At 35.1% G+C, this 11,231-nt stretch overlaps 1 protein-coding gene across 2 annotated transcripts; it reads right to left on the reverse strand.

The window, feature by feature from the left end:
- Positions 1 to 1,270: 1,270 nt before the first annotated feature.
- Positions 1,271 to 8,114, reverse strand: LOC129292846 (protein RDM16-like). Of its 2 annotated transcripts, none has more exons than XM_054930508.1 (6): positions 7,160 to 8,114; positions 6,215 to 6,499; positions 5,613 to 6,062; positions 5,334 to 5,528; positions 5,083 to 5,243; positions 1,271 to 2,618 (listed from the first exon to the last, which is right to left on the reverse strand). In XM_054930508.1, the coding sequence occupies exons 1-6, from the start codon at positions 8,105 to 8,107 to the stop codon at positions 1,745 to 1,747; spliced, it is 2,913 nt and encodes a 970-aa protein (XP_054786483.1). In that variant the 5' UTR covers positions 8,108 to 8,114; the 3' UTR covers positions 1,271 to 1,744. The 2 variants fall into 2 exon arrangements, with proteins under 2 accessions (XP_054786483.1, XP_054786484.1); XM_054930509.1 differs by lacking the exon at positions 7,160 to 8,114 and having other exon boundaries at positions 6,215 to 6,333; positions 6,416 to 6,499.
- Between the last annotated feature and the right edge of the window lie 3,117 nt (positions 8,115 to 11,231).

The following is an 11,231-nucleotide window of genomic DNA, read 5'->3' on the forward strand; positions in this document are numbered from 1 at the left end:
GGATGGAGAAGTACAAATATTTCATAATCTTTTAATTCTTAATTGATATTAAATACTCTCGGTGGTTCTTAAATGATATTTTTCCTAAATTAGAAAAAAAAATTAAAATATCACTATATGATCAAAGGATTGATTTGAAAATAATTTTAGATGAGAAAAGATTATCTCTTTACTTTTCTTATAAAAAAAAAAAAACTTATCAACTAATGAATAGCTTCTTATTAAATATGTATAAATACTTATTAAGTAACAAATACTTCCTATGTTCCTATATATAATGTGTTTTCAACCGAATCTCACATACCAATAAAAGCCTATCATTTAGTTGAACTCACATAAAAACATAATAATTTTTCAATTTTACCCCTTAAATCATAATTAATATAATGATGGAGAAAATATACAATTAATGATCTATTTCATTTTTCAAAACAAAGATAAATTTGTTAAATTATTCAAAAATATCATTGTTAACCCTTTTATTTAAAGATAAACTTTTAAAAAACATTTTATATATAAAGAGGGAGACAATAATTATTTGTTAAAACATAATTTACATTTATTCCTTCCCACAACTAAATTCTTTTAAATTCAACTTGTTTCTTGTTAAATGCAAATGAACATTTATTAATTCATGAATAGCTGCTTGTCAATTCAAAAAAACAAAACAGGACATTATAATCTTTTCTTCTTTAAAATTATTTTCAAATCAATCCCCAATAAATAGTGATATTTCATAATCTTAATTGATATTACATACCTTTAATGATCTTTGAATGATACTTTCCCTAAGTTCTAAAATGTTGGATTAATAACAATTAAATTTCTAATAAAAAATTGAGTCCAAACTATCAATTTAAACAATTCAAAAATTTAAACTAACGACAAAACATTAAGGTTCTAAACGTAACTCAAATTATAATTAGATTTTTATCAAGAATCTAATCTCCCCTAAGTCAATCTTTTAGGGTCCTAACTTCCACTCTCCCTCTCTAATATCATACATTAATTCAGTATGTGTGCGTGCAGTACATAGAAAACCCGTCTTATTTATAAAACATAAAACAATGTCTCATTTTTCAGTTACGTGCAACATAAGAACCTGTTCTGGTTTCCAGAGCTGTCCTCTTCTAATGTTGAAATTCTTTTCAATTCTAGATCTTCACTATCGTTCGATCTACTGGTAACCAACACCACCTCAGGGTAAAAACAAAAAAGGGGGGCAAAAATAGGTTAGAAAAAAAGATTTACCATGTTGTGCCACAAGTAATACGGTATCTAACTGCATTATTCATGACTAGTAAAGGGCTAAAATTTGACCAAATACAAGATACAGATTCATTGACATAGCCAACCTGATCATGTTAGAGCATACAACGGGCAGATCAAAAGAAAATTAGCATATTCCTCAAGAAGCTATACAGATTGGGAAACATCTGGGTGCCAGTCCTGAATGGGAAGAATATGTGAGAGTGACGTCCTACATGATCAATTGATCCTCAAGATCTTGAATGGACATCATCACAATCGCTGAACAACACTTACATTACATCTACCAAATCTAGAATCATCATTGGGATTCAGAGACAAGAGAGCACTAGCAACTGTCTTATTTCTTGGGATTGTCTTTCATATAATATTGCGAAATGCATAACTCTAAAAACGATCACTCACCACTAATTAGTCGAGGCAGCTAGAAGACAAGGTGCTTGCTTGTACAGCTTTCAAAATGATACATGATCTTCTATTGCTCTACATAGTTGACCGAAAGGTCCCAGTAGTGGCCAACACCAGCATCAGCAAAAATCTTGCGGGCGGCTGCTTCGGTCATGCATTCATGGACGAAAAATCTGTTGAAACTTGGCTTAGCAACACTCCCTTGCCACACTAGAACACACTTATTCTCGGGTTTATCATCATCAGATTCTTCATTTTCTTCATCTTCTTTGGAAAATTCACCCCAATTTATGCGTCTAAGCATAAGTTTCCCATACCTCTTAATTGACTTGCTCCCACCTTCAACCACTACAACAGTAATACCATCAGAGATTACAGCACACCCAGTCAAACGGTTCTCTTGAGCATTGACATCAACTCTGAAGCGGGCTTTAGGATGTGAAAGGTCATTGATCTTGTAAACTGAGACAAGGGTCTCCAGAGTACTTGGGTCATCAAAAAGTTTCTTCTCCTTCTTTTCCCTGCGCTCAGCAGGAGTGAGCTTGCGAGCAATATTCCTGTCTATGTGAGCCTGCTCACGCTCAGCAGCAGCACTACGAACTTCCTTTTCAAGCCTGGTAGGATCCTGAGTTGCCTCAGAGCCAAGTACTTTCATTAAATTGCTTATCTTCACTTTTGGCTTGGGGGGTTCTATGACACCCTGTCTTATCATCTCTTGCCGCTCTTTCTCCTTAGCCAAACGTCTCTGAGTACGGAGTTTCTTTTGTTCTTTCTTTGTTAACTTTAGAGGTTGAGGCGGAGGGGGAGCAGGCTCAGCAGGTGGTTCAATTGGACGAGGATGCTCAACATAAATGGTGATTTTTTCCATCTTTATACTATCCTCACTTATGGACCCATCAGCAATGTCACCATAATTTCCAGAGCGCAAAAGAAGTGTGTCCCTAATAAACAAAGTTAAGTGAATCTTGAATTAAACATATGAAACAGGAAGAAACAAAAATTAAATATTCCAATCACATTTTCTAATTATAAATCTTTTAGCATCAATAGCACATATTTACTTTCTCTAAGGATCAGATGAAAAAGAGACGAGGTTCCCCCAGCAATAATTAATTTACCAACAGTCACTCATGTCCTTGCCTGTGATCAAAATAGACATACAAGCCTTCACAGTTGTTCAGTTTCTTTTCAGCAATCTAGGGTCATTCAGCTTTTAAGAACTTTATCAATTTTAATCCAATGATGTCAGGCACTTTCCTTAATGTTTATGATGTTAAAGAAACTTTATTTATGTCCGGCACCTCTTCACACCATCAGAGGCACTGCCTTCAATTAAGTGGCCATAAGGTGAGCCCTTTTGGCTCGGTTTCTAAGTTCAAGGTGCAGGCACGAACCCAAGAGCCTCTATAGTTACAAGCAACAAAAGCTTACAACAAGTCCAATCAAATAATAAAATCATCATGATCAGACAAAATAGAAATCCATAAATCCCAACCACAGAAGCCCAACCCCAACCTAGCCTTCGGGTATAAAATATATATATATATATATATATTTAGCACATACTTCATTACCTTACCAATGTGTATCACTTGGACATGCAATTTCTTAAAGCCTCTTGACTAAGGCATTTTAGATTGTCTAGTGCCTAAAGGAGACATTCCACTTTTAACTATCTAGTTGCAATGCCCAGTTAACTTCTTGGCCTATTTCTAAAAATATCCTCCCTGAAACATGACCAAAAACCATTTAATAAAAACAAGAAATAAGAAAAGCAAACATGCACTCCCAGACAGAGCTTGCCTGCTCCACAGGTTTCCACAAGCTTAAAAGTAGGTTGAGGGCTAGCACCAAATCACATTGATGCAACAAATAGAGGCCATGTAGCCCATCATTAAAGTGGGACAAATACAAGAAACAATGCAAACATGATATAACTAAAATACATTACACAAATAATACTTCCATGTAAACTTAAAGTCAGAGAGTGGCATGAACATAAAAAATAATACGTGCAGGAAACAGAACACTAGATCTATCAGAAAAATGTGCTGCACAAATGACAGGGGAGCTGCGAATAAGATGGTTATATCTGAATAGGGTGAGGGAGAAAGTGAAAAATGTGCTACTGAATCTGCAAGAAACAGGAGCCATGAGGGGGCTAGTCAGTTTGAGCATAAATAAAGCAGATTGTTTTATGGGTTGCAATGTAGTGAAACCTTGAAAGGGAAGCCGTTTATTACTCAGGCATGTAGCATGCTACCATAAATGAGCAGGAGAATTAGAATCAGAATTAAGCAAAAAAGAACAAACTACCAATAAGGTGGCAGTTACTAAGGGGGCCATTCAAGATTTGATCTTCATTAGATCAAATCATCCAACAACTCAATGTGGTGAAAGATGCTTGCCTCAGCACAAAGGTGCTGAAGTGAGGCGGCAGGAGACCACAACAACTCCATTACTGAAGCAATCACTATACTGTGCCACAAACAGCAATTTCTGTTATTCTACAGGGTCATTGTGTTGTGCTGTCAGTAGTCTTTAAATTTGCAGTTCGACGTCTATGGTCATCAAAACTTATGACTTGTAAGATTAACATACAATGCTATTTTAATAGGATTAGCGGATTCAATATCACAATATCTAGTTTAAACTGTTTATTATCCATAATCTTCAGGCAAGTAGGCAACCTTTTCAGCCTTGTAGCAATTCATGTGAGTGTGGAGTTTAGAATAAGACCTACAGTTTTACAGGATCGGACAAAATAATAGTCCTGCTTTCTTGGATGAAGAAGAGAAAAAAAGAGAACGTGATAAGAGAATCCAAATAACCAAGAAATGCATTAATCTCACAGCCACCACTCTCTATCCAGCCAGCTGCTCCTGAAGACTATTCTTCTAGGTAATCTCTTTGTTCTGACATCCCACACCACGCACACAGTAGAACAGACTCAATATAGGCATTGCATTTTTAGATATAAGTTTTAGATCTCTTACTGCACGAAGTATCTATTTCAATTGCAAACCGATTGGCTAGAAATGTTGATTTTAGCCATCACCATTGGGTCATTTTACTCTCATTTTACTAAGTATCATCAGCATTGCCACAAAACCAGCAAATCAACCTTCTAAAATACCCAGCTGTGGCAGCATAAGGTGCTTTGGACAAAACTCATCTGTAAGAGCCTGTCAACTTATATAATCATGAATTCATAGTCATTATCATAACCATAATTATAATACGCAATGATAACAAGAACAAATAATTATCAGAAAGGGTCGAATAACACTCTAGACATACACGTAAATCTTTTCTGATTTTCTGTACTTAACAAATCAACACAACCCCTAGACTTCTCAGACAGGAATTTTTAAAAACAGATAGTCCAAGTATCCACCAACTTACCACCACTCAATTTCTGGAATTTGCTCCTTGGGTTTTTCTTTGATTACTACTCTTTCTGTTATTTCAATTAAGTTTGGATTTATATCAGGTGCTGCCTTAGCCTTTGCCAATTGCGCTTGCTTTGCTTTGTGTTCTTTTGCTTGAGCTTCTCCAAATTTACTCTGAAAGGCATATTCACAGGATCTCACTAATACGTCATTTAAAAAACGAAGGGAAATTTCCTATAGACCAAAAAAGGGTGGAAGAGGAACCTTCAATTTAATTGTTTCAGCATCTTTTGACCATTTTCCTTCCTCGACAAACTGGAACGTCATCCTCTTGGGCCTCAAGAGTTTTGTTTTGTTGATGCCCATTCTGTCATCAAAATGGGGATTAGACTCAGGATCAACATCCAGAACAGGCTTGAGTATTTGGAACGAGTCTTTCTTCTGTTTGTTGATGTTGACCTGAAAAGTGCAAAACCATCCAAGCGTTAACACATGAATCCAACCAGAAAAGCTAACTACTCCAAAATTGAGAAAACCACAAACCTTAAGTGTGCTAAGGTTGCTTGGCTTAGTCACATTAACAACATTTCCATGTTCATCTATTTCCCTTCCCTGAGCATCAAGACGAAGAACAGGGGCCTTGGTAGGTTTCTGGGGGACAGCAACATCTGTTACCATCTGCCCAGGAAACATGTTTATGAGAGGAGCAAATTGTGGATCCTGACGAAAACCCATTCTGGCAGCAAGCTCCTGGGCACGTCTCACAGCTTCATAGTTAGGTAGAGTACCAATACCAGCAGGAGCAGTATCGGTTGCAGTTGGTGGCATTGCAGCAGCTGCAGCTGCAGGAAAATTAGAAATGTTTGCAACAGGCCCTGCAGAAGCTGGTGTGGCAGTTTTAGCTGCCACTCCAGCACTAACAGAAGGCATCTTAGATTCATCCTGAAAACCTAATTGTGTGCTTCCTTCAGCCTTTGTAGAACTCTTGTTCAACTACACAACCAAAAGCATACTAATTAATGCATTCAGAGGGATATGTAAAATTAATTCCCAAAGAGTACGATAGTGTCTGAGAATGATTGACGGGCAAATATCAATCCAAAAGCAAATACTAATGAGCAGATTTCAGATAATGGCTACATTACCTGCGGAATTTTCTTTAGCTTCTCTGACAACTCCTTCTGCATTTGCAAAGCTTTCTTAGCTTTAGCTAAGGCATCAAGAGAGATGTTTCCACTTTTTCCAGTAGTTGAAGATGACCCATCTGTACTAGATTTTCCAGTAACCTCATGAGATCCGATAATACTAACGCCCTTATTTTCATTTGTGGTAGAAATCGGAGATACCTTGATAGAAGGGGAAGGATTAGGAACCAGAGATGCTTCAGGCACACTCCTTGAAGTGCTAGCATGAGATCCCAGGGTAAACCCCTGAAATATGAAATATATATATTCAGTAGTTGATGGATGTTTCAAAAGGAATAAAGGATAAAAATAAACTAGAATTCAGGGGAGTGGGCAAAACCAGCATTCAAATAAGTAAATTTCAAGCTTGAAACAAACATAAATTCTTGCAATAATGGATGGGTAACAGAACATATCAGCAAAATTTTCAGTCATCCACCCAATTAAGGAGCAAATGAAAAATAAGTTTCTTACTCAACACAGGTGATTGGACAGTAATCAATTGCAAGAAATTCATCAAATAATCAAGCTATCTATCATGAAATTGACATATCACTTGGTATCAGGTTAGTAAAATACTGACATAGTAAACCAAATACAAACATGCAGTGATTTGACAAGCATTGAGCATTTCAAGTAATTACGATATAGAAATATAAACAAATATATTCTAGTCTTAAATTTCAAATCTAACACACAAAGGCGTTGTGGCATTCGGCAGATTGGGGTTGGGACGCAACAGACATGCCTATACATAAACATCTACAATACAAAGCGTCTATCCTAAAGGACAGGCAACAATATGCACGTAAAAATGTTTGGGATTTCAAAGAACGGCGAGAGCAGGGAATTAGAAACAGAGATAATAGTATTATCGAACTATCACAAAGAGATTAAAAAGCTCACATTTCCAACTGAAGCATTTCCATTGGCAGAACCCTGGGCATTGTCAAACTTCTGATCCTTGGGTTCTTCCTTCACTTTCACCTCATTATCCTTCACTTGTTTCCTATTGTCATTGTCTTCCAAATCCTCTTCCTTCTTCACTATATCCCCGGACTTAACCTTCATGTGTTTCCCATCTTCATTGTCTTCCAAATGCTCTTCCTTCTTCACCTTATCCCCAAACTTCCTCCTCTCCCTCCTTCCTTCTCTGACCTCACCATTCAACTTCTTGCCCTCCTCAACCCTGTCCTCGAATCTCCTCCTCTCCTTCCCCTCTTCTGAAACCCTTGTCCTCTTTTCCTCCCTATCATCCTTATCCTTATCTTTAGTGTGTTCCCTGTCTTTCCTCTTGTGCGAATACGATGAGTGCACTCTCTCTACTGACTCTTCCCGCTCACTCCTAAATTCATGGTCTGAATCCCTCTCCTCGTACAATTCCTCACGCTTCATCGCCCGATGTTTCGGCCTCTCTCTGCTTCCCTCCCTCTCATTTACAGGTTCGTGAGACCAATCACGCTTCCCGTCCCTATCGTGAGCCCCATCCCTGCTTCCTTCTCGCTCATCCCTGGAATCATACGACAACTCGCGCGATCTTTCACGCCTGGATTTGTGCGAGTGCTCGCGCTTGGAATCCTTGTCGGATCGATGATGGTGATGACGATCGGAATCACGATGGCGCTTGTCATCGTCGTCGTGGCTCCGGTGCTTGTGGTCTCGATTGCGATCGTGATCGCGTTCTCTGTGGCGGTCGCTGTGATCTCTATCTTCTCGGGCTCTCTTGCCGGATCTGTCCTTCTCTACGTGCGCGTCCATTCTAGGGTTTCGGAGATCCCCCTCTCCCACACGCTCCGCACAAAAGCCGTTGGAAGATGAAGATATGGACGTACCCCTCAGGGATGGCTTTAGCATCGTAATTTTTTTCTTATTTTATTATTACTAGTGATAGGTGAAAATATCATACAAGGAACACGGTAGAATCAGGGAGCTGAATTTAAAAATAATTTTAGGCAGGTAAAGATTATAATATTCCAGTTTTTTTTTTTTAAACTTGTCAATGACAATTTATAAAATATAATAAGTACTTATTAATTAATAAAGGATAAAGGAATAAATATACTTATAAAGTGATCAGTCAGGGGTATCCAGTATCCTCAAATGAGAAAAAGAATAAAAATACCGAAACATTATATGAGTGGATACAAAAATGATCAAACCATTAATTTTGATCTAACACCGTTAACTTTGATCATTAAAAACTGATTATGCATGTCATGGGTCAACCTTTGCTGAAATGGACTAATAAGGGGATAAAAATATCTATGAAGTTATCAGTCAAGAGTAAAAATACTCATAATGTTATCAGAATTAGTACAAAAGTGACCAATCCATTAAATCCCCTTAAATGTTAACCATTTAACTGACATTTAAACAGAAGTTGACTATTTTTTAATGATGTAGACCAAAAATATTCTCGATGAATTTTTCCTGATATTGATCAATCATCATATGAATATCCATAATTAGTGACCAATTTGTCAAAATCCATGTCACATGGTTTCTTTCTATTGCCACGTATTTCGCCCTTTTCCTTCTTCTCTTTTCACTCATTTTTTCATATATAAAACTTGATATTCAACATAGTAAGATATATTATATACATTCGAAGATCAAGAATGAACACACCTCTTAGTCGTACTACTTTAAGAATATTGTCACAACCTTAAGCAATTTCATTCATGACAAGTTTAAAATTTTTAATTAGTTTTCACCGTTGCTGCAAAAAAACAAGCAATTTAATTTGATATTTAGTCAAGACAATATTGTCTCACATGATATTTTTTGTTTAAGAATATCTTTTATCCGTGTTAATGAAAAAATGGTCAACTCCAACTTAAGTATCAGCTAAACAATTAACATTTAAAAAATTTGATGGATTGATTATTTTTGCACTAACTCTGGTGACGTTATGGGTATTTTTACTATTGAGCCGACTTCGTGGATATTTTTATTCATTTATTAAATTACGTCAGCAAAGGCTGACACGTGGCATGCACGGTCAATATTTAATGGCCAAATGGTTTTACACCCACTTATATAACGTTATAGGTATTTTTATCCTTTTCTCATTTTAGGACATTAGGTGCCCTACTTGACAACTTTGTGAGTATTTTTGTTCCTTTACCCATTAATAAATGGTTATTTTTTTAATCAAATGAATGACTGACTACTTATTGAAATATGATTTACACATATTTTTTTTCCACAACCAGGCTTTTTCATATTATTAAATTTGTCAATTATCAAATGACTTCTTATTAAACATGAATGGATAATTATTAATTATCAAATGTTACTTATTAAAACATAATTTACACTTATCCCTTTCCACAACCAAGCTCTTTTGAATTTTTGAACTTATCAATTAGCGAATGACTTTCTATTAAATGTGAATGGTTATTTGTTATTTAACGAATGACTACTTGTTAACTGAAAAAGAAAATCATTTATTATTTTTTCCCATCTAAAATTATTTTAAAATCAATCCATTAGTTCTACAATGATATTTTAGAATTTATTTATCCTCATTTGATATTAACTATCATTAGCTATCCTTGAATTATAGTTTCCCTTATTAATAATAATAGTAATAATATTATTATTATTTTGCTAACAAAGTAAAATGCTAAATTAAAGGACTAAATTGAAACTTTATATAAAGTTAAATGATTAAAAGTACATTTTAACCTTATTATTATCACTATTGCTACTGTTGTTTGAATTATTTTTTAGATCAAAAGGCAAAAATACTCACAAAGTTTTCCTTTAGAGGTGCCTAATATCCTTAAGTGAGATGAGGTACAAAAGCACCCATAATGGTTAACTAATGAGTCCAGCCTATTGAAAATTGTGTCCTAAGATCAATCATTGTACTATATATATTGTTATTTAATAAATTTCTCTCTTGTTATCATAACAATTGTATGTTCAATATGATAACTGTATTTTTGAACAAACTATAGTGGTTGTCCTAAATGTCCCTCGTCGGTCATTTACGAGGGATTATAGATGAAACAAAACTAGTATGACTTTAATTAATTATAGAAATATAAATCAAAGTCATAAGCACTTGAAAGAGTATAAGGTGCTGGACCGACCTACCATGAGAAAGCTGTATAGTATGAGTCACAAACTTATCTTATATGTAATTATATTACTAAGCCCTTTAACTTGAGATCATCATGGATTCTTACATGATGATCACTGAACTTTGACCTAGTCAAAAGTCACCTTTGATCGAGTGATCATAAAGACTATGATTAAATTTAGTGATATTTATGTAGAGGAATGTTAGTGGTCAAGATGGAATTTGTCCCTCACATTAAGTGAGAGATATTACTAGCCCCTCGATGAGTAAGATTGAGAAAATGTATGGCCATACTACAATGAAAAGGGTTTTTCTATTACTACTGTCAATCCACTCAAAGATCGAGAAAGTAACGATCAAGTAAAGGAGAATGACAATTTCATGTCTCATACTTGATCGAAATATCGCGTGACAAAAGAGATGTGATACGGTTGTATGATAGGTTACATCGAATCATCGATTCCCATGTAAATTAGGTAATTGCAATGTTTTACTAGAAGCTACTTGTGACTTGTGGGCTAACAGCATAATTAGCCTACTGTTAATTTCATATAGGCCTACAGGGTCGCACACAAGAATAGCCAAACTCGAGTTATAATGTTTAAGTTTATTGAATCTGGAATATGTTTAGATTCAATGAATATAATATAAGGTGAATGAATTTTATATACATATATACACATATATTTGAATATTTATTTAATAAATATATATATATATATATATATTCATGTGTGTGTGTGTGTGTCAAATATATGTATAATATATGTATATGATATATAAAATTAAACATATATAATATAATATAAAATATAAACCAAGAAAATTTTTTAAGAAAAAAGGAAAAAGAAAGATAAATTATAATAAAAAAAACCTAAGAAATGTAAA

This window comes from Prosopis cineraria, unplaced genomic scaffold (assembly GCF_029017545.1).
Source record: "Prosopis cineraria cultivar Desert tree isolate PC_DT_omini unplaced genomic scaffold, ASM2901754v1 PC14, whole genome shotgun sequence".
NCBI classification, from domain to species: Eukaryota; Viridiplantae; Streptophyta; class Magnoliopsida; order Fabales; family Fabaceae; genus Prosopis; species Prosopis cineraria.

What these genes read in the sequence shown, in the direction of transcription:
- LOC129292846 (XM_054930508.1), bottom strand. Translation starts at nt 8,107, where the DNA reads ATGCTAAAGCCATCCCTGAGGGGTACGTCCATATCTTCATCTTCCAAC. An exon ending in GAAATGCTTCAGTTGGAAAT is followed by an intron (nt 6,500 to 7,159) that starts GTGAGCTTTTTA and finishes TTCATATTTCAG; the next exon opens with GGGTTTACCCTGGGATCTCA. An exon ending in CTGAAACAATTAAATTGAAG is followed by an intron (nt 5,244 to 5,333) that starts GTTCCTCTTCCA and finishes TATGCCTTTCAG; the next exon opens with AGTAAATTTGGAGAAGCTCA.